The sequence below is a fragment of the Kogia breviceps genome, chromosome 2 (assembly GCF_026419965.1).
Source record: "Kogia breviceps isolate mKogBre1 chromosome 2, mKogBre1 haplotype 1, whole genome shotgun sequence".
In the NCBI taxonomy this organism is placed as follows: domain Eukaryota; kingdom Metazoa; phylum Chordata; class Mammalia; order Artiodactyla; family Physeteridae; genus Kogia; species Kogia breviceps.
Genome location: NC_081311.1, coordinates 132353673 through 132377952, shown reverse-complemented (window position 1 = coordinate 132377952; position 24280 = coordinate 132353673). Strand labels below are relative to the sequence as shown.

At 36.1% G+C, this 24280-nt stretch overlaps 1 protein-coding gene across 3 annotated transcripts in view; it reads left to right on the top strand.

Annotated features, from left to right (window-relative positions):
* The window catches only part of IFIH1 (interferon induced with helicase C domain 1), a 58012-nt gene that overhangs the window by 9348 nt on the left and 24384 nt on the right, over positions 1-24280 (top strand). For all 3 annotated transcript variants that reach the window (XM_067026184.1, XM_067026185.1, XM_059052558.2), the window contains exons 3-4: positions 3996-4136; positions 18789-18893. In XM_067026184.1, the coding sequence (XP_066882285.1) occupies positions 3996-4136; positions 18789-18893 (246 nt within the window). The remainder of the gene's footprint in view (positions 1-3995; positions 4137-18788; positions 18894-24280) is intronic.

Sequence of the window (24280 nt, the reverse complement as noted above, 5' to 3'; positions counted from 1 at the left end):
ATTATAATAATAAAAATAACATTTTAGAGCTCTTTCACATATATCATTTGTCAATCTAATATAATCTTCCATCTTATTTTTCTTTACAGAGTATGTATCCTGTGCTTTTAAAAATATCATATGTAAGACAAATTGAAGTTTAATTGGTAATGAATGATTACCAATTTGTAATTGGTATAATTTATTCACAATTATATATAATTTAAATGATTATAATCGTTTCAAGCTTACTTCACGTCTTTTATTCAGTCAGTCATTCAATCAACATGTAATGAGTACAAACAATGTGCCAGACACTGCTCTAGGTGCTGGGGATATGGATTTAAATGAGACATACAAAGTCCCCATTCCCATAAAACAAACTTCCTAATGGAATAAGAAACACAGTGAACAATTTTCTAAGTTACCTAAGCAAAAGAAAAACAGATAGTTACTAAATTATTAGAGTAAACAGCATATTATGATTTTATGCTGTATTATTTATGAAATAGCTTAATTTTGCTCAGTGGTTAGAAATACACACAATATATATACACATATATATCTGTGTGTATATGTATCTAATGTATATATACACATACACACAACAGTGTGTACATATGTGTGTGTATATGTATATATATAGAGAGAGACAAACACAAACACACACAAATATTTTTACTATGAAATATTGAAAAGCCCAGAAGAATTACAAAATAGTATTAATGGACCTGTGTGTAAATGAATCACGGGGAGTGAAGTGTAATCCATGTTTAGGGAAGGTCTTCTTGCTTCAGCCCAAAGCAAATGCTGTATGGTGTCATATGTTTGAGATGGCCACAAAGTGAAAAGCTCAAGAGGCTCCACTTTTTGAGATTATCTAGGAATTTGAGGGGGATTTAGTCAGCCAAATGTGGTTAATCCAGCTTTCAAAAGCCAAGCAGTAATTCCATGATCTGTCCACTAGCAGGTCCCCCAGTTTCTACTGTCATTGTTTCTATTTCCACATCAAAGTGTAACTGTATTTAAAAAAATCCCCCTCAGTAGAAGCACCTTGATTTTGCTTCAGTTCTCTGGAGTGGGCTCAGTGGTGCCACTTGCTTGCAGCATCAAGATTATGGGTTCTTTTACGTTTATATATTATGGCCCAGCTATTATTTCCACAATGTAACTCTAATGCCAGTTTGCTAATTCTAAAGGGACTTCAGGCCAAACTTACATACAATAATGGGGCCAGATTTCTCCTATATACCTCAAGGATGAGCTGGACCCCAGTGCAGATCACACCCTCTCATGATGAGCTCCCTTTCAAGACCTCGTGAGACCATTTCCATCCATGACAAACACCCTAGGACTTGAACTTCAAAGGGAAATGCCTACAGTCTCAATTTTTTTGTTCCCTGGGAAATTTTGGCCTCAGTGTATCGAGGGATATTAGAAAGAGCAGCCTTGCAGATCACAAAAGACCTTGTTATGTCTATCCCCCAAAGTAGAGGGTACTTGCCCATTTTACGGTTGTGTACTAGTTTAGGAAAAAGTCTACAAGATCAACTCTGAGTGTCTTCTAGCTTCTCCTGACATGGACAACGTCTCACCGTATTTCTCTTTTTTTTGTTGGGGGGGGAGCGGAGCAACAAGTTACGTACAACATATTTCTTTCTAAGATATTTTTAAGTTCCACTTTACAAGGTGCCTTGTTGGAAGCTAATGTGATTTTTCAAATTCTAATGCTTTGAATGATAGCAATCCTAGATAAAGTATATACACGTAATACCTGTATAATAACACACCTCATCATATACCTCATCTAATATTCACATGCCTTCCTCTTTACATTCCTTATTATATGCCATAACTTTGTATTATGATTAAGTCTTTACATGTCTGTTTCAGAATGGCTTGGGGACTGGTTTATCCAAACTCTCCTAGCCTGTGCACATGATATCGGCTGGCCAAGGCCAAACACTTTATAAAAGGGGTAAAGGCCTTCTGAAAAGAAAAAAGTGGCAGCAATTATCCATCATTCTTTTCACCCTCCCTGGTCTCCTGACAGGGTCCTCTTACATTTGGGGCTTTTCCTTCTTTCAACCAAAGTGGGTGATGATGGATGTGGCCCCAGATATGTGGGCTCTTACAAAGACACGGAGCCCAGTAGAAAGGAATTTCTAAGCTTCTTTTGAAGGTTGGATGGGAGATGCAATCCCCCTCTTACACCCTCACTACCCCTACCAGCAGTCAGGGTGCTCCTGACCAACTCGTTCCAAATAAGTAGGGCTCACTTCTCATGTGCTCCCCTGAAAATCCAATCAGGGGAGTCAGGAATTTAAATATTGTTTGCCAAACTGTACATATTATGAAGGGAATCTAATCATTTTTCTAGCAGGTCTTGATGCCCAGAACAAAGTAAGCTGTCATTATTCAAAGTTAGCTGTGGTAGGAGCTGCTGTGGATGGAATTGAGCCCCCCTGCCACCAAATTCATATATTGAAGCCTTAACCTGCAATGTGACTGTATCTGGAGCAAGGTCTTTAGGAGGTAATTAAGGTTAAATGAGATCCAAAGGTTGGGTCCCAATCTGATAGGACTGAGGCCTTACAAGAAGAGGAAGAGAGATCTCTGTCTCTCTCTCTCTCTCCCCACCATGTGAGTACACAGCGAGAAGGTGACATTCTGCAACCTCAGGAACATGCTGTCACCAGACACCAACCTGCTGGCACATTGACCGTGGACTTCCTATTTCTAGAACTGTGAGAAAATACTTCTCTGTGACTTAAGTCACTCAGTCTATGGTACTTTATCATGTTGGCCCGTGCTGACTAACACAGGAGGCTGGGCTCTGGATCCTGACACTTACTGAGTCCTGGCTCCTTCATGTCCCTGGATGTGTGACTTTCACCGGATACTTGCCCTCTCTGTGCCTCAGTTTACTCCTCTGTGAAATGGTGATAATAATATTACTGATTACCCAGGATTATTTTGAGGATTAAAATATTTAACATTTGTAAAGCACAAAATAAATTGATTATTATTATTATAAACCCCAAGCATACTTAATATGTACCTACAAATATTATAAAATCATCTTGTCTAAAGAAAAACTCCAAAGTCAGAACAGTTTTCTTCAGGAAATTCTCCATATACAGCACACATTTTCTCCTTATTCTTTAAGATGGGTTAATCGAAAATGATACTTTAAGAAATTTTCTTTATGGCATCAGTCTCTGACACATTGTACTTCAGAAGGGCAGAAACTCTTGCCTTTTTTTGTAACTTTCTTTCAAAAGTCCTTAAGAAAACACTCAATACATGTTGGCTGAAGGAAATAAAAGGTCAGGTGGAAGAAATGGTGGGAAGGAGAAAAGAAGGATTCAGAATATTTCATGAAATTTCTAAAAAATCTCCAGAAATTCAGAATACATGAATGTAGGCTTACATTAAAGCATATGTACATCTCGTGTAGAACATGCAGTGAGAGAACAAAAAGGCTAGAGCACAAGCTGAAGAAAAACTACCACCAAGTTTGCATTTTCATTAATTTAGCCTTACGTGTGACTTTGTATCACTGAACAAGTGGCTTACTTCCTAAAGTTGATGGTCAGATAGGAAATTGTCATACTTATGATTAACATAATACTTATTATATTGGCTTTTTAGATAAAATTTAGTCATCACAAAAGAATTACTGTGTTCATATTAAAAATGAAAATACTTTGTCACAACATAAAAACATGTTCCAAGCCTTACAAAATGTCAAAGTATTGTAGTATATTTAGGCAGATCTCTACTAGGGACCCCACTTGGTTTTCAAAATAAAAATAACAGCTCTTTATATTGTATAAAAATTTGCATTGCAATACAATTTATATTCTGTTTAGAATTTCAAAATATTTAAGTATATTCAGGTTACTCTCTATTAGGAACCCCTATTCTGTTTTCAAAATAACAATGACAGTTATGTATACTGTATAAAAACTTGCATGGCACTATTGTTTACATTCTAACACTTTTATTCACAGAGTCTGAGAATTTATTACCAGAAGATGGTCCTGAAGTCAAAGAGCCCCTCCTTTTAGTCACAGATCAGCCCAGTCTGGAGGTCTGGGACATAGAGAATAATTCATTGGAACCGTCTTTTGCAGATTCTTCTGTAGCTTCAGGTACTTGGGACACACACATACTTTTACATGCGCTAATTAACTACTTCTGGAAAAATCAGTTGCTGCATTGATGACATTAGGATCTATTAAACAAAGGGAGGAATTTTGGGCTTTGGGGTTTTGTGAGTATTTGTGTTAAAATAATATTTCTGGAGGAGATTAAATGAAAATAATTGCTCTTTGTGTCTAAAAATGTTTTAAAACTAATGCAATATTAATATGTTATGAACATGAACACACTGGGTTCTAATTTTATTTTATAAGATATCCATGGTCCTTGTCATGTGGTAAATATCATAAGCAAGTCCTGCATTTCATGATTTTCAAAGTATTTCCAAATACATGAATTAGTGGAGGATTTTTAAAAAAGATTTATTTATCTATTTTGGCTGCACCGGGTCTTAGCTGCGGCACGTGGGATCTTCGTTACGGCATGTAGGATCTTTTAGTTGTGGCATGCGACTTCTTAGTTGTGGCATGTGGGCTTCTTAGTTGCAGCATGTGAACTCTTAGTTGCAGCATGCAGGATCTAGTTCCCCAGCCAGAGATCGAACCCAGGCCCCTGCATTGGGAGCACGGAGTTTTACCCACTGGACCACCAGGGAAGTCCCCATGAATTAGTTTGACTCATCCAAATTTCTGAGAATTAAATGAGGCCATTACGTTTTCCCCTTTTTACAGACTGGTGTGTCACAGAGAGGTTCAACTGGGTTATAGAGACCAAAACCAAGGCTTTAGAAAAGAAGATGAATGGGTGCTAAACAGGAGTTGGTTTGAATTTCAGTAACTAATTGGTGTAGGTACTAGATCCACCATGTCCACCTTTTTGATATGAAACAGCCCTGGAAGAATCAAACTAATTTAATTATTTCCCCTCCCTAATTTGTTCATAATAGGAGAATCCTTCTCTCCTTCCCTCTGTGCCCCAAATGGCCACATTCATTTTTCACTAGAAATAGTCTGGTTGGAGTCTGGTGCGCTGGTAAATGTTTACCAAGTGGCTCTCGGGGGAAGAGAAAAAAGCCCTGATTTGTAGCATATGCCAATCTTCATGGTGTAAATACTCCCACTAAGGCTACTTTCAAGTGCCCACATAATGTCATCTAACACTAAGTCAGGAATAGATGTGCATTAGCACACCACAATTTGCCATTTCCATTATACGGAGACAATAGGCTTGAATAGCCTCAACATCATTGATGATTGTAAAATCTAGTAAAATGTTTAGAAAATGGTGAGTTTTAAGTATTCCTTACCTTTGTTTTAATTTAATTTTTTTAGTAAGTCCATATCATTTAATTTTTAAAATTGCCTACACTTAACATTAACAACTGGCTCATGAAATTCTAGAAAATTTAACAATTGTTCTTGTGCTGTATGAGCAGTATGAGATGACTCCATCACACTATTACAAAGTATACTATTTTCGACTCAGAAAAGTAATATAGCTGCATTGCAGGAAATTTGGAAAACATAGAAACCTACAAAGAAAAAGCCATGCACACTTTTACGGTAAGATATATTACTCTTCACATTTGGGAATCCCGTTTTTTTTACGTACCTGGATGTTTATATATAATGGCATTTCTCCTGTATTCATTAGATATTCTTCTACAGCATGGTTTTTAACAATTGAATAATAATTCCATCCATTGGATGCTTTATGATTAATTAACCAACTGTTGAACATGTAGGATATTTCCAGATTTCTACATCATGAATAATGCTGCATAACTCTCTTCATATTTATGTCTCAGTTTAATTCTTTTTAAATTTATTTTTAATTTTTAAAATTTATTTTATTGAAGTATAGTTGATTTACAATGTTGTATTAATTTCTGCTGTACAGCAAAGTAATTCAGTTATATATATACATGCTTTTTCATATTCTTTTCTATTACGGTTTATAACAGGATATTGATGATAGTTCTTTGTGCTACACAGTAGGACCTTGTTGTTTATCCATCCTCTATATAATAGTTTGCATCTGCTAACCCCAAACTCCCAATCCATTCCTACCCCACTCAGTTTAATTCTTAAAAACATATTACCTAATTGAAATTTCTGGATCAATGATTTCTACAGTTTTAAGACATTTGATACTTAATGTTATATTTCACTCCAGGAACTTGTACCAAATTACATGTGTTCTAACAGTATAGGAGAGTACTTACTGCCCTGAAGTCTATTCTATAAGAGTGGGTAATATTATTTTTAAACTTTGCCAATTTGGTATTTTACTACTTGAATTTGAATTTTTTTCTAATGAAAAATGTTTTTACAAGTTCATTCTTTTCGTTGTTGCTAATTTCCTGTTTTTCTATTAGGGTATTTTATATTCTTCTTGCTGGTTTTTGTGAATTAGCTAAATATACAGGATAGCGATCTTTTGTCATAAAATAGTATCAAGATTTTTGAAGTTTGCCTGCTATTTAGCCTTGTTTAAAGTGTTTGTTTTTTTAGTGGAATACTTCTGAAGCTTTAATGTGCTTATGAGTCACCTGGAAGAGGAGGTCTTACTGATATGCAGATTTTGATTCAGTAGGTTCTGTATGGAGCCTGAGATTCTGCCTCTCTCACTTGCTCCCGGGTGATGCTGCTACTGCTTGTCTTGGACTACACTTTAAGTAGCAAGGTTTACTGTACAGAATAGCAAAGCTTTTAAACCTGAATTCTAGAGGACCTTTTTTTCTTTTTTTTCATTTGAGCAGCTGCGCTTTCTTTCAGAAACCATGATTGCGTAGGAATGCCAAAACTACTACCTGAATGTGGGTTTTTCGCGTTTTAATAAACTTCCTTGGTAGGCTACCTGACATGTCTGTGGGTTACTGGCTATTTTCTAAATTCGCACTAGAAAGAATTGAAGCCAGAACGGGGGCTGGGAATTGATCCTGCATCTCAAATGAAGGTTTTTCATCCAAGCTTGCCAACCTAATGCATCTTGTCAGCCTGTAGTTTATTTATCTGTGGAGCATTCTGAGTCTCAACAAGGACAAAATTAAAGACAAAACCTTTTTAAAAAAATCTGTTTTCTTACTGTTTAATATAAAACTTAAAGCTGCATCAAGTGAAAAAAGTCTGGATCTTAATAATGGCCTTAAGGGACAGAAAGGGGTTTGTTTTTCCCTCTTGGGGTCCCCTCCCTCCCTTCCTTTCACTTCTTTCATTTAACGAATCTTATTAAACTCCTATCATGTGCCAGGCATGCACTGTTCAGTGTTCAGCACTGTAAATATTGTGGTGGAGCAAACCAGACGTGGCTTCTGCTTCCGTGGAGCTTCCAAATGATGGGCATGTCAAACGGTAGTCACTATATAGCTGCACAGTAAGTGCTGTGAAAGAAAAGTACAGACTATTAAAATGTGTACTAGTCTGAGAACATGTGAGAGTACAATAAACTGTATAGTAATCTGAGGACTCCATGCAGTTCACAGACTTTAACAATCTTCTAGTCTGTAAGATTCTTGTGGTGTCTGGACTTCTCATGTGGATTTGGGAACAGGTTCATCCAATGCATTCTGGTCCTTTCCAGAGCAGTAAGAAAGGGTAACTGATTTATGAAAATGGAGTGCTTTTGCTTTAGGCCTTTGCCTCTGCTTCTGATAGATGTTGTGGATCAACATCTATCATTTTGATAGATGATAATCTATTCATTTCTTTTCTTGCTGCTCTTCAGAACGAAGAATTACCGATGTAAATGACTTGTAAAGTATCATTAACCCAAAGAAGTTATTGTAGTTCTTTGGACCGAAGTTTTTGTTGCAAAATTAACTGTAGAAGGATTTTGCTTATGTTGGCGTTTTTTTACAGGATTAACAATCAAAATAAATAAGACAATATTCGATAATCTGTAATATTTATTTGCATAATTTTTTGTGTGTATCTTAATGATATTGACAATATATAATCTTTATTTTGAATTTCAGTACATTGGGTTAAGATTTCAAATACAGTTACCAAGGTAGCGTTGAAAGAAACTTATTACTTAAGCTACACACATTCTATAAATATGAATTTTCATAGGCAAAAAGATGTGACTTGCATTATTTCTAATTTTAAATTATTTCCAGATCAGTTTCTAAAATATTGTTTTTCAGTGCATAATAGTCTTTGTGGATACAAATGTAATTTATAGTTTTAATGCAAAGATTCTTTATATATTGTTTTTAGCCTTTTTTACTCCTTAACACACCTGACAGGTAAGACACACTAGTATTAGTAATAGTGGCCCACCCAGAAACCAATTTTAATCACTCCTTCAGCCTGGGGTGATAGATGAGAATTCCCTAGTGGGCAGTTCTGGACAGGGATTTTGTCATGCCTCCACATCGGAGGCTGGCATTTCTTCTTCCTTTCTCCTTTCAACTTCTTCCCATTAAAAAGTGGTTAATAATTAAGATATACCCCATTTTTTAAAATTTGCTTTTTCCACACTAATACAACCATTTCTAAAGGATATTTGAATAGTTCTCAGACTATTCATAGAATTTTAATGCTGGATGTAATAATTCTGCTTTCTGAGATCACTGGTCATTTTTTAACAAGAAATTATTGGAAAACTTTGGTGTTTCTGTAGACCACACTTCCCTAGAAAACATCAGAGGGGCACAATGCCCACATTCATTTTCTTCTATTAAAAATATTTTAATTATAGAAAATACACAGTTTTCTGGTTTATGTTAATTCTATAGGCTTACAGTAAAATTGGTTATGCAATCATTTTTAATTGTCTGCTACTGTTGCTTTGTTAAAACAAGTGAATGGTTATTTTACATTGACCTTTTTAATATACTATTTTAGGAATTAATGACATATATAAAATAAAAAATAAAGCAAATGAGGTTCAAAACGAAATAATAAAATTCACTGTATTTGGAATGAACTTACTTTTATGCAGAGTTCCACAGAAAATCCCCCCAATTACTTTTATCATCCTTTGTTGATCTCCTTGTTATGAAACTAGAAAGTGCAAGTACTGCAGGTTGGCCAGCAGAGGGCGCTTTGACATTTATAAAGAGAATGGAATGTCACTGTTCCAGGGTGGACGATTATAACACACAGGGTGAGTGTGCCATGTGTGAATACACAGTGCGCATGACTGTGAGTGCATGTGTATATTTTGATTTATATATTCGTTCACGTGAAGATTTTAAAATTCCACCCAAGCTAATGAGCTTACCAACCTGCTTGTTTTCAGACTTTAGTACCTTCTTTTTCATATTCCCCCATATGTTCCACTCCTTAGGTTTATCCGGTGACATTATGCTTTGGAATATATTGTGGATATATTTTGCATAGATCATCTTCTGTAGGAGGGGTTTAAAAATTGACCTTTATAAAACAGCCTCCTTCTTTCTGGCCCAATCTGTTAGTGCACTTTTTTTGTTGTTGTTTTGTTTTCCCTTTTTATAGACCAAAGTCCAATCTTAGATTTGGTCTATAGTAATCTCTGTAAAAATGCCACAAAATTTATCCTTGCACTTGAGGACCAGAATAATGTTCTATAGTACTAACCTCTAGAAATTTAGAGATTTTTAGAATCTCTAGAAATACATACCACATAGACCTTGAGAGCTTAGTGGGAAAGATAATTGATCTAGCAGTCTGCAATAATACTGTGAGAGGTCACCCATACTGTTACAGGATTGCTCCGAATTAAGAGAGCTCTTCTCCTTTACATCTATATTTTTTTCTAAATTTAGTTACATTAATTATTGGGAAGTAGAAATACTACTACAGCAATCCAAAAGGCAAATATTATTGTGAGCTGAGAACGAGAGAGAGAGAGAGGGAGAGGGAGAGAGAGATGCTGTTACAGATGCTGATTTTGGTGTTTGTTGAAGGATAATATAGGTTTGTATTTTATATGAAACCCACCAAGAGCCACCTAGGTTAGTTATATGACCTCCAATTGCATAATAGTTCTAGGAGGGTGACTGTTCATATCTCAGGAGTGAGAATGTAAGTATTTTGATGGAGAGAAACCTCTTTACTGCGCAGCTAATATATGTTGGATTTATTTTCATGACATCTTTTTATGACTATAAGCCTAAAGCTTTTTAAGCAGAGTTTTAACAAAAGCAGTGGTTTTAATTTGATAGTTAGACCTTACCTTCTCTATTTTGGCATATGAATGAGGAGTAGAAGCTGAGAATGAGCTGGTCAGGTCATATTATTGAGAAAACCAAGCACTGGGGTATTGCCCTCACCCTCAGAGAGTTTATAATCCCGTTCAAGGAAACAGGTTTCATGTCCTCAAAGAGAGACAGTAATCTATCTCTAGCAAAAGAGAAAGTATTAAAGGATGAGGGGAGAAGCCTGGTGATAGAAGGAAGACTTAGAGAAAGCTTACCAGAGAGGAGGAATGTGAGGCACTTCCTCTGCACCTTGAAGGTCCTGTGTTGGACCTGTAAACAGAAGTGGTAGCCAACACTTCCTGTTACATGGACACCATGAGCAAAAGTGCAGGTATAGGAAAGTTCAAAATGTGGTGTGTGTGTGAGTGTGTGTGTGTTGGGGGGATATTGATAATGGAAGAGGCTATACCTATGTGGGAGTGGGGGAATATGGGTAATCTCTCTACCTTCCACTCAATTTTGCTGCAAAACTAAAATGCTAGGAAAGGAAATCTATAAAAAATGCATCCAGCTATAATAAACACATCAAAATCCAGCTGTAATAAACATAGCAAAGTTTTAAAAAAAATGTGGGTAGGGGAACAGTTGGATTAGAGGGGAACATTTACGGAGGAGGGTGGTTGGAGATAAGACTTCTAGGATCAATGAGAATTAGTGGGTTTCTCTTACTATGATTTTTGCAAAACAATACTTAGATGTTTATCATTAATTGTTTGGACAATTATGGAATATTAACCCAAAGCATGTGTGATTATTTCAGATGGTGTTTGCGGGAAAGTCTTTAGTTAGAGGGGTGTATCCATCAGGGTACTGGAATGGGCTCCTTCCAGCTTGCAGGAGCCCAGTGTGCATGCCTCTTCCCAGTTCCACTTGGTGACATCATGCTGGTAGCTTGAACTCAGCCATGGTGAGAATATGAATACCATCAATATTGGCAAACACTTTAAAATTGTCACTTTTTCCTCCCCAAGAGCTGCTATTGACTATTTACCAGGATACCTTTAAACAAATCTCTCCCTGTACTTTCCTCAGGTCTACTTAACTTGAATAGCTCTTCCTTAAGGGTGCCTACCATCCAAAGAGGTTTCCAGTTCATCATCTTCTATCTTGCCACCTTGAATTGCCAAGACTTACTTCCCAGGTGGTCATCAGGCTTATCGCTCTTAACTGACTGAGCTCTTGGACTTTTTGTCTCTGCTGCTGACTAGCAGTGAATGAACGGGTCACTCTAGTGGGTATGGTTATCCCTACAACCCTGTACTTGAAACATCATCTTTCCCTTTGAGACCCAAGTCCAAAGGCTAAAGGGCATGGATGATACAATTTCAGCTAACATCAATATACACAATTCCAATTTAATTCTGGCTGAAACATTTCAGCAGCGTGAATTCTATAATCAGGGGCAGAGGGGCTCCACGGATAGCCATGTGGGCCTGTGGCTCTAGGAGATTTTTTTTTTTTTTTTTTTCTCTTTGGGGAACTCATTTCCTAGAAGCTTGGATCCAGGAGAGAATATACAAGGTGGGTGGAGGTGGCTTCTCTCCATTCTGCGGGAACACATGTTCCCCGGCACGGAGAGCAGAGTCTGACAAACCAAAATGTTAGTGTGTGTGTGTGTGTGTGTGTGTGTGTGCGCGCACACACACACACACACACACACACACAAATCCATATACATAGAGCTGAAAATAAAAGTCCTCTATCTCGTCTCAAAAAAGATTATTTCAAAAGGAAAGGAATTAGGTTTTATTAGTATGACAGTAAGCACACTTAAGAAGCTCATGAGTCTGTGTATGTGCCCATACGTGCACATGTGTTTGAAGCTTTAGGGGTGGTCTTTGCTGTTCCAGACTGTGGAGATTATGCAACTGGAGGGAAAGTGGGGATAGTTGAAGTGAAGCTGATGTGCGTCACGAGGTCAGAACTAGAATAAATATACCATTATCTGGCAAGTGAAAGACTATTTGCAGACCCTGTAAGCACTACCTCTCAGGAGAATGGATCTGTTGATGCCCTTGTTCTTTCTCAGTAGCACAGAGGCTTGGCCCCATTCCTAATGTAATGCAAAACGATTTTCCAGCAAAGAGACTGACAGCCTGAGGCGAGGGGTAAGAGGAGAAATCTTTTGTGGAGTTAGACATACATCTTAGGCTGAAAATAGGAGGGACACTACCTGGTAGGGGTAGAAGAACCAATTTGTATCTTATCTAATGAAACTCACTCAGTTCTTGGGCTGATTAAACAATATACTTATCAACTAATTGTTATAATAGCATTTCTCCAGCAGAGGGCATACTTTACATTGGAATAGATCTAAAAAGGCTTTCAAGGAAGAGGTTTTTTTCAATTGAAATCTTTAAATTTTAATTTTCTTTGGCTTCTAAATGGTTTAAAAATATTTTAAAGTATTTAAAGTTCCAGAAGATGTTAAATATAAAATTTCTCAGATTCAAGTTAATATTTCTGCCATATTAGTAAACTATTCAAGATGTGATTATAAAATGAGGCAGTTTTTTTCCATGGCTTATGGACTGGTCTTAGACACTATTATTGTAAGCAAAGCTGTTCTGTATTGTGTTGTTTACAAAATTATTCTAGAAATCCTATCTTTTAACTGGATGAGTATTGTTTTTCTTCATTCCAATAGATTTTGATAGGAATAACTGCTTTTCTTTAACAGAAATCACTAGTGTTTTCTAATCTGTTTCATAGCTAGCTTTGGTATTTTTCCTAGAGGAAATGACACCTATCTAAAAGTTAACTAAACTTATTATATAATCTAACTCTGATATTCAAAGCTCATTTAAACAGCAACTTCATGAGAATATAAGGTTTGTTTCTCTTAAAGATTTATTTCCTTGATCTAACAGAATCATTCTCATGATAAAGGAGAAAGTAGAAACTGCTATCTATATTTTAAAAATTTTTAAAGATTAAGTCACATAGCAGTGGCTGAGCTCAGATCTGGAGACTGATCTGTTTGACTCCACAGCACATGTTCTTTTCATGGGAACACCCAGTCCCCAATTGACCATTTATCTGATCTATTTTAAAATCATAGACACATGACTATTCATTAGGACATAAGTCCAGATTGATACTGTGAAAAATATTGATACAAAGAATGAAACATGATAATCCTATATAATCAATTATAGGAATTCTTGGCTTATAAACTCAATAGATTGGTTTAATTTTGTCATCACATAACACTTTTTTGATCTGGCTTTTTGGGGTGTGTGTGTGTGTGTGTGTGTGTGTAACATGATTTCTTTAGGTGAATGCAGGAAGAAAATCTCTGGGAAAGGTATTCTCAATGTTACAGGAGAGACTATATTTTCTTTAATTATTAGAGTTATTTCCTTTAGTATTTCTATTTCTATGAAATAAAAAGAAATCAAATGCATAAGAATTTGCTGCCAAGGAAAGAAAATTATTTTTGTGTTGAGAAACTGGAGATTTATATATCCTTAAAATGACAAAGAAATAGACCTCTATATGTTCACTTTCATTTTCATAATGATCTCTAGCTGAATTATTGCAATTAATTTTAATTAATTTTAATTTTAATGTTTAAGAAGGATAGAAATGCTCTTCTTTTATTTGTGTGCAGAAAAAAGTTTAAAACTTAGTGCGGATGTTTAATCAACTATACTCCAATATAAAATAAAAATTAAAAAAAAATAGTGTGGATGTTTTAAAAGTAAAGTAAATGAAAGTTTGTGGGTGAAATCAGAGATGTTGGTTAGCAAAATAAAATAATCTCTAACTTTTTTCCTGGAAAGATAAACTACTTCAAGATTGATGGAAAACTTGACATTACAATGAAAACTTAAAAAAAAAAACAACTTTCATTTCACTTAACACTGTGGATACAGTACGGTTTGCTTGTTTACAAAGCTTTACAATGATTATCAGCCATGCTAGGCATTGGGCAAAAAGCACTGGAATTTCATTTCTTTTTATGGCTGAGTAATATTCCATTGTATATATGTGCCACATCTTCTTTATCCATTCATCTGTTAATGGACATTTAGGTTGGTTCCATGTCCTGGCTATTGTAAATAGTGCTGCAATGAACATTGTGGTACATGACTCTTTTGGAATTATGGTTTTCTCAGGGTATATGCCCAGTAGTGAGATTGCTGGGTCGTATGGTAGTTCTATTTTCAGTTTTTTAAGGAAACTCCATACTGTTTTCCGTAGTGGTTGTATCAACTTACATTCCCACCAACAGTGCAGGAGTGTTCCCTTTTCACCACACCCTTTCCAGCATTTACTGTTTCTAGATTTTTTGATAATGGCCATTCTGACTGGCATGAGGTGATATCTCATTGTAGTTTTGATTTGCATTTCTCTAATTATTAGTGATGTTGAGCATCTTTTCATGTGCCTCTTGGCCTCTAGTCGCAGGGCAGGAATAAAGAGGTAGGCATAGAGAATGGACTTGAGGACACAGGGTGGGCGGGTGAACCTGGGGCAAAGTGAGAGTAGCATCGACAAATATACACTACCGAATGTAAAATAGTTGGCTGGTGGGAAGCAGCAGCATAGCACAGGGAGATCGGCTCTGTGCTTTGCAATGACCTAAAGGGGTGGGATAGGGAGGGTGGGAGGGAGCCTCAAGAGGGAGGGCATATGGGGACACGTGTATGCATATGGCTGATTCACTTTATTTTGCAACATAAACTAACACAGTATTGTGAAGCAATTATGCTCCAATAAACGTCTTTAAAAAAAACAAACCTCTGAAGTCACAGGAAGAGAAAAACTGGAGTTGCTCATCTTAACCATGAAAAGTTTTCATTTATTACTTTGAAAATAAACTTTATTAAGTTGCTTAGAAAAAAAATGCACTGGAATGTTGGACTTGGATTCAGAAAATGAGACTCCCAGCTCTTCTCCATTCTAGCTGTGTGACCTGGATAAATCATTTAACCTCTCTGAGACTTGGTTTCTCACCTATGAAACTGAGGTGATAATAGGTATCTACCACATAGGATGCTGAGAGCTTAAAATATCACTTACATTACCTCTGTGAAAGCACTGAGCTCAGTGTCCTCTGACACATTGCAGATTGTTTGCTAAATCAAAATAATCCAGATAATGAACTTAATTAATAATACCCTATTTTGGTAGTAACTTTCTTTAATATTCATAAATTATTCATGCACATTGCATTAAGCAGCTCTCCCAAACCTTATGTATGTTGGAACAAAGCTTGGGGAAAATCCTGACTTTACATATACACGGAGGATGTCTAAGATAGTGGTTTAACTGATAGTGATTAGAAAATGAAATGAAAATCAAGCATAATTTCCATCTGGATTATACTTAGTGGAAAACTTAAAGATACAGTGTTCAGTTTTAGATAATATTTGTTAGTGTTTTTCAGTGTTTTTGGCATTGTATTCAGTTCTCAATACGACATTTAAAACAAGTGAAAAGGGCTTCCCTGGTGGCGCAGTGGTTGGGAGTCCGCCTGCGGATGCAGGGGACACGGGTTCGTGCCCCGGTCCGGGAGGATCCCACATGCCGCGGAGCGGCTGGGCCCGTGAGCCATGGCCGCTGAGCCTGCGCGTCCGGAGCCTGTGCTCCGCAACGGGAGAGGCCACAACAGTGAGAGGCCCGCGTACCACAAAAACAAAAACAAAACATAAAACAAGTGAAAAGCATGTCAAAATTCACTTTTTTTTTTTGCCTTAAAAATCTTGGTCTCTCTTTCTAGATCTAGAATTATCCTTGCAGTGACATTTTCCCCATCTCATTTTACACCTTGCCTTTTCCTTACAACTCATATTCTCTTTTCATCACTACATCTGCCCAAAACGCTCTCCTACTTGACAGTTCTATCCCACACTCGCCTCTGAGTTTCTAACAAGGCATACCTCTGGGAATTGAAAAGTGCCATATTTAAAATCTCTCAGTGAGATATACAGGGTTTCCCGTGTGATCATAAGGGATTCCTCAAATCTGAGTTTCAGAGCTAATCTACGACAACTGATAAGCACGGTATTTTCACATGAGTATATCTGTGTTGTGCTAATACACTTAAACAGTATGTAAGTCCATTGACAATTTTTTTTTTTTGCAAATTTCTTATAAGCTTTCTTTTAACTTTTAAGAAAGCTATTTTACATATTTAATTGGCATTGGCTGTAATTCCATTATATTTCCCAAGCTAAATGGGCTTATCCAAGTTGGAAGGGAGATGTCACAGACACACGTCACAGATGCTCAATGGAATAGTAGTCAGCAATAAAAAGGAATAAATTACTGATATAAACAACAACGTGAATGCATCTTGAATGTCTTATGCTAAGTTAACAAAGACAAACATAAAGGCTACATAGTGCCTGAATTCATTAATATGACATTCTGGAAAAAGCAAAACTCTAGGAACAGAAACCAAATCAGTGATTGCCAGGGGACCACAGGAGGGCAGTGACAACAAAGGGGCTTGAGGGGATTTTGAGGTGATGGAAAAATCTTGATTGTGATGGTGGTTACAAAACTATACATTTGTCAACTCATCAAACTATCCACCTAAAAAGAGTGATTTTTTACAGTATGGAAATTATACCTCAACATACATGACTTGAAAAAAGAAATAACCAATTAAAGAAAAAGCAGATCCTTGTAGTTTTAAGGAGTTGTATGTTGTCCCTTTCCAGAGACATTTTATTGATAACATACTGTCTGTTTTTCACCCGTTTCTATTTCCAGGTTAAATATGTGACACTCAGACTAGCTTTACATAGCTTAAGCCTTCTTTAATATAATTTATTTAGTGCATTTGGAAGCTTTAGCATAAAATAATAATTATCTAATGTGTAAATATTATGAAATATTCTTAATTGTAAAGATATTTTATTTATTTATTTAAGCTGCACCACATGGCTTGCAGGATCTTAGTTCCCCAACCAGGGATTGAACCCAGGCCCCGGAAGTGAAAGCACGGAGTCCTAACCACTGGACAGCCAGGGAATTCCCAAGAGATTTTTAAATGACATCTTGCCCTAGTAATCCACCAACTACTTGAATTTTATTTCATTTTCCAATCACCAGCAATTAAAGTGCAAAGAGCTTGTTGTACCTAATATTACTCCATGGTTGTCAAATCCTGTGAGATAAATTGTGCTAGCTCCATTTTATTTTTTATTGTATTCATTTATATTTATTTTATTGAAGTATAGTTGATGCACAATATTTATATAGGTTACAGGAGTACACAATTTTTAAAGGTTATACTCTGTTTATAGTTATTGTAAACTATTGGCTATATTCCCCTTTGTTGTACAGTATATCCTGTAGCTTATTTTGTAATAAGCTATTTTATAATAGCTTGTGCCTCTACTGGCCCCATTTTATTTTTATTTATTTATTTCTTTTTTGCGGTACGCGGGCCTCTCACCGCCGTGGCTTCTCCCGTTGCGGAGCACAGGCTCCGGACGCGCAGGCTCAGCGGCCATGGCTCACGGGCCCAGCCGCTTTGCGGCATGTGGGATCTTCCCAGACCGGGGCACGAACCCGTGTCCCCTGCATTGGCAGGCGGACTCTCAACGACTGCGCCACCAGGGAAGACCTGGCCCCATTTTAAATAAGGGGAAGGAAGTTAGGCTCACAGCATTGCCAACAGCAAATTTCACAAGTCTTTCTAATTCCAAAACCAACATCTGTAACCATCTTTCATTTATTTTTACCAGTTCAGCAATAGTTTGATCCTTGCGGGTGGGATTGCATAAATCCTTGGAAATAAACTGTAAGGAGGGAAGTTTTCCCTTGAGGGAAGGAAGGTTTTCAAAAGGAACTGATACTGAGTACTGAAAAGAAAAAATCAGGATTAAGAAGTGAAAGACGTACTCTTGCCCCTCATATTAATTCAAATTCTTTGATGGAAGCTTAGTTTAAGTACAGTAAAGAAAAAACATTATTTCCAACTTCACGTAAGCTCCTAGTGCACTGCAAGGCCAGGCTTTCATGATATTCTTCCTGAGTAACTTCTGTGTGAGATTTTAAAGTTATGTGTATCACTGAACTGCTATTTTCATAACCTATCAGTAGAACCATGTACTTCATTAATTCATTAATTTTTTTCTATAATTTATTAATTCTCTACCATTTTACATGAAAATGACTCAATGGTTTCTATAATAGTACTTTTGTTTAAATGACATTATCCGGCCTAGATCTTCTTTTTTTGGACAAAATTTACACATAGGGGGATGACAAAAGTCATACACCCTTACAGATTTGCATGACCTCTCATATTGGATGAATGGTACTTTAAGTAGGTAGATATATGTATTTGATTTAGTCCCCGACAGCTGCTCATCCATAGTGGAGTTTTTAAACGTCGCTTGCCAGAAACTCTTACCTTTTATTCGTAGTCGTCTGGGTGTGCCTTCTCCACTTGCATTGAACTGTATGTACTGTGTGCTGTAGAGGTGTGCAGTTAAAATACGTTTATTCTCAGAAATATTTTAAAAATATTTTAAAATGTTTTCCTTTGCAGAATCAGACACAAGTTTGGCAGAAGGAAGTGTCAGCTGCTTAGATGAAAGTCTTGGACATAACAGCAACATGGGCAGTGATTCAGGCACCATGGGAAGTGATTCAGGTACTGCCTAACTGTTGTGTAAACCTTAAAAAGTGTGAAATAAGACACCATATAGTGGAAAGCATGGGGGCTGTTCATACCCTCCCTAATGTATTTATGCAATTAAAGCAATTCTTTTCTACAGTTGAAGTAGTTTTGGAACTTTGCCATTCACTTTCTTTAAAAGTACAACTTACAAAAGTCTTAGAATCAAGCTCTCTAATTTTGATCCAGCACATAGCTTTTTGGTCTGGCATATGCCACGTTCCATAGAATCATGTAATCTATGTTATTTATGTGATCTGTTTCAATTAATCTGACTGCTTTCAAATTATGTACTCAATTTTGTACATTTATTTCCAACCCCTAATTTTTTGAAATTAAAATACATTATAAATAAAAAATACTATCAATAAGATGAGTATGACTGTAGTTAATGGCATATAATGAGTCCTTCTTAAAATAAAAGCTAGAATTTACACATATAGTTAAAAGAATTTCAATTTGTATAAACACCTCTTTCATTGAGTTTGCAAAATATTTTCATCACTAAATGAGAAATTTACTAGGTATTTCCTAAATTGTTTTTCATATCAGTTGACTATCCCACCAGCAATAAATAAGAGTGCCTCTTCTCAATCCCCACACTTTAGCAAGACTTCCTGTTATCAGACTCCCTAACTTTTGTCAGTCTGATCGATTTCAAATCTCTTCTTTCTGTTCTTTGAATGTGCACTTCCATTATTATTACTGAGGTAAAATGTTAACATCTTTTAAGAATGGATGATGGGTTCTTGGATGTCTGTTACACAACTTTCTAATATTTGGCTATATGTTTGAAATATTTTATAATTAAACTTAACAAATTAGCACAAACAAAAAACAATGTTTTGCAGTGTGGCCAGCTAAGAGGCAGCAGCAAAATGGCAAATTAAGAACAAATTACTTCATTCTTCATTCGTTCTGTGATTGAGTTGTAGAAAACATGGAGAAAATATTGTGTACTTTAGATTATCCTGCATTGTCAGAAGGATTCTAGAAATTTACATCTACAATAGGCCTAAAGGGGCAAAACAGTTTACATAAAGATGGCCATCTGCCCTAAAAGCTTTCCCAATTGGAATGTACCACCTCTTTAATTTAAATGCCCTTTTCTCTTAGCAACACCCCTGAATCTCTTAGAACAAGTTGGTTTGAGGAAACACAATTCACCAAATGTCAGTCATAACTTTAATGTTAATTAAAAAGGGTTAATTAATTTTCTGTTCAATTTAGTCAGTGTTTATTAAGTTCTTGCCATGTGCATATTTCTGTAGATTGTGTTTTTTTTTTCTATGCTTGTTATACAACTGTTAAATTTGATATTTAACATTTTTATTAAATGCTATTGATGCTACAACTCAAAATATAGTCTAGCTAATATTTAACATCTTTATGGTTGCTTTAAGCTTCTGAACCTCATCCTAATTTTTGTTTGTCTTAAGTAAGGGCTTTTCAACAATATTCATTCATTTAATAAATATTTAATGGATATTCTCTATGTGCCGGGCATTTTGTCAGTTTAGAGCTGTTAGCAAATATAACTATTTACTGATTTTCAGTCTTCAATGTGGCATGAAAGGCATGATAAATCTGAATGCAACCTACTTTTAAAAAGCAAATACATTTTCAAAGGCAAATACATTTGAAGACAAACACATTTTTAAAGGGCACTCATTGAAGCTCTGGATGGTCAGTGTTTAGGAACAAAGACTAGTGGGTATAAAATTGCATAGTGGGTAGCAAAATTCTGAAATTCCTTTCCCTCAGGTGTATGATATAGGCTGAAGTGGAAATCAATTCAAAAACAGGTTTATGTAAACTGCAAATTGTTAAACACATATTCAATCACTGAAAGCATTACAGTGTTTGGGATTATGTTTTAACTGCTGAGGTTGACATCAAAGGGACCCTATTCCACATGCCCCTTGTCCACCTTCAAAGGTTACATGATGGGCCTTAAGGATCAGGGACGTGACATTATGTTCCTTCTTAGAAATATTATTATGCCCTAGTAAGCATAATTAGTGGCACTTTTAAAGTTTAAGTATTCTAATTATACTATGGGAGGTTTTTTGTTTTTCTGTTTCTCATTCGCAGAGAGATATACTGCTTCTCTCAAAGTGGCAATATTTTTGGCAATGCACATTGGCCTGATATATAGAAAGTGTTTCCTTACTATTTCGAGGTAATATCTGTTAATATTTCTCCAGCTGGAATGGTGTATTTTTCTGGGGTTACATACTATAGGTAAAAGAATACTTTGTCGATTTCAAACACATGCAGTGACAGACCTTTTCTCTCCAAGAATAACTCAGCTGTCAAAATCAATGTGAGAATGAAATTTGCCACATGGTGTAGTTCCAATAGAATGTTATTATTTAAGCCCTATTTGATTTCATTTTTTGACCATTTGTATGATATAGTATAATTTTAAGATCTTTGATTAATATTTGTCATAGAGGATGGGCACAATGTTATTCAAAGCCTGTGCATATTTTAAATACCATTTTCGTTGTTGCATTTAATTGATTTTGCTTTTCAAAGAGAGCCAAAGACAACAAACAAACAAAACCCAAACATTTTTTTTTTTAAAGGAAATTGGCTCCTGGCTCCTTGATACCAGCCCAATTCTCTCCTTCTGGTGGCAGAGAAGAGAAAATTCTCTTTTCGTTGCTTATGTGGATACATTCTTCCATCCCTATGTCAGAGGATGTGATAAGGCAAGAATCAGGCTGAATATTTAGCACTCACCCAGCTCTTTTTCTTTGGATGCTATCCTCACAATGAATCCAGCTCTAATTTTTCCATATTCACTCTGTGCCTCTCTTTTTAACTCGGGGGCACCCATCAAGTTTCCTGGACTTGACTCAAAAAAATATGGAAGATATTGAGCTGTCCACTAGCCAGATATTTTCAGTGGCAGTAGTGGAGTGCCCTAGCCTCTGAAGTCCTTGAAAACAAGGTCTGTGTTCTTGGGAGTGCCTGGCATTTAGTAGGCACCCAGTAAATGTTTACTTCGGAATGAATTAGTGGTACATGACTAGATAAGTAACAGTAAACATCATGTATTTGGTTCAAGAATTAAATTTTGAACACGATAGCTCTTAACTCTTCTTAAGCGTATTAGTACAACAAATATCTAATATACATGAGTGATATTGATGTCTTACTCATTTGACTTCATTTTAGATTACTGGAAAAGAGACTTAGAAAATTGGTCTCAGTTTCTCTTTTTAATTTTTGTTACCCAAGGATGTAGTAGTAAGCATGAAAAACAATAGGGGAAAATGCTTATTTTAAAAGTACATTCAGGGTTTCCCTGGTGGTGCAGTGGTTGAGAGTTTGCCTGCCAATGCAGTGGACACGGGTTCGTGCCCCGGTCCGGGAAGATCCCACCTGCTGCGGAGCGGCTGGGCCCGTGAGCCATGGCCACTGAGCCTGCGCGTCCGGAGCCTGTGCTCCACAACGGTAGAGGCCACAACAGTGAGAGGCCCGCGTACCGCAAAAAAAAAAAATAAAAATAAAAAAATACATGCAACTATTTTGAGGGAAGCTGAATTTTATTATTTTCTTAAATCTATGAAAAAATGTACCTACAGTGAAATTAAACAGAGAGAATTTGCTAATATCTTCTAATAAATTTCCTACCTCAAATGGCAATTTAGCAAAAGTAAATTCCTGGATCTTGGTGTTAAAACAGAATTTAAAATACATCTTCCTTTGCAAACATTCTGGCTCTTTTGGAGAAGTTAGGTGGCAAATTCTCAAAATATAGGTGGAATATTAGAATTTTGATAATCTATAAAAGCCACTTAGAGAAATAATGATATTCTTAAATCAACTTGAATCTTACATAAATATAATAAAGATGAATTATAATTGCTATAGAGTTCAAAACAAGCATGGAGAGAAAACTTGTCAATGTATGTTTTTAAAAGATGAGTTTTTAAAAACTCATCTTGAATGAGTTTTTCCTGACAGTCATAGTAAATGAATCAGCAGATGAGCAAATGATAATGTAAATGTATTGCATATGTGTTTACTCATCCATACAGAAGGCAAATTTCCTGCCAGGTGAGTAGATGACCCTTACTAAGTGGTATTTGGTGTGAATTTTCCTGCCTGTTCAGATAGTGCTATAACAACAAGTTAAAACCCAGTTAAATAGAATCATCCAGTTCCTGAAATGGAACAATCAGCAACTTTTTTGAAGTTAATGGGATTATGTTAGTTTAGTTTTATTGCAATCATTGATAAGAGAAAGAACGCTTACTTCACGTGTAATGAGATACTGATAAGTGCTGTCATTTCATTTTTTCTGTAATTACCTAAAGCATAAGATGGGCTTTTAAATTGATGTAATATTTATTTTACTGCATTCCACATGGTAAGTTATACATTTGTAGATCTTTTCCCCTGACTAATTAGATAAATATGGTCACCTCTAAACAAAATATATTTAAACCAAGATATATTATAATGATTTGATTCTAATGTTTATAAAACTAATGTATGTTAGTACTTATTTTATCAGTATTTTAAATTTAGAAATCTATGTTAATTGGAAATATTTTTAATATATTGTGCTTTGAGTTTCAGGAAAATATGAATACGTGGAAATATACCTATAAAGAAGTGATAAAAATCACGTTCAAAACCAAATGGCAAAATTAGTTACAATTCAGTTAAAACCAACAAAATCGTTGTTCAGTGAAAACATAAAAATTAAAGGCTAGCACGGGAGATTTTCCTTTTCCCTAAATATTGCTTCTGTTTAATCTGGTTGTCTTAAATGGCAAAAATGGGATTTTGGGGGAACCATTTTTAGTTATTTGAGATAGATAGATAGATAGATAGATAGATAGATAGATAGATAGATAGATAGATAGAAGTGCTCTTTGGTATTTGGTTTGTCAGGTAAAGTTTTTCAAATGAAGGAAAGTAGCATCAGCTCTAATATTTCTTTGCAATAAAAAGTGAGGGGAAATACAGAACAAGGAGGACTAATGAGTCCTACTTTCCCAGTTCCTCTTGATCTGTTGGTGGAAAGGCTAAGAGAAAAAAGTGGGGCAGAATGGTTCCACAGAAAAACGGCAAGTCTGATGCATTAAGAACCATAAACTGCCAAGTCTGCACCACAGTCATTTCCACTTGGCTTTGCCTACTCTGTGAAAAGACTCTTCTGTGTTGCCCCCTCCTAGGCCTCCATCCTGTTAATTCATTCCCTCTGTACCCCCACCTCCCCAGGCCACTTCCATAGCGCTTGGGTTGTATGGTGCAGGTGCAGAGAGCTGACACCCATTTGGTACAGAAAATAGAAATTTGGTTTGGACCACACACACATGAAAGGAAATTTAAGCCACAAT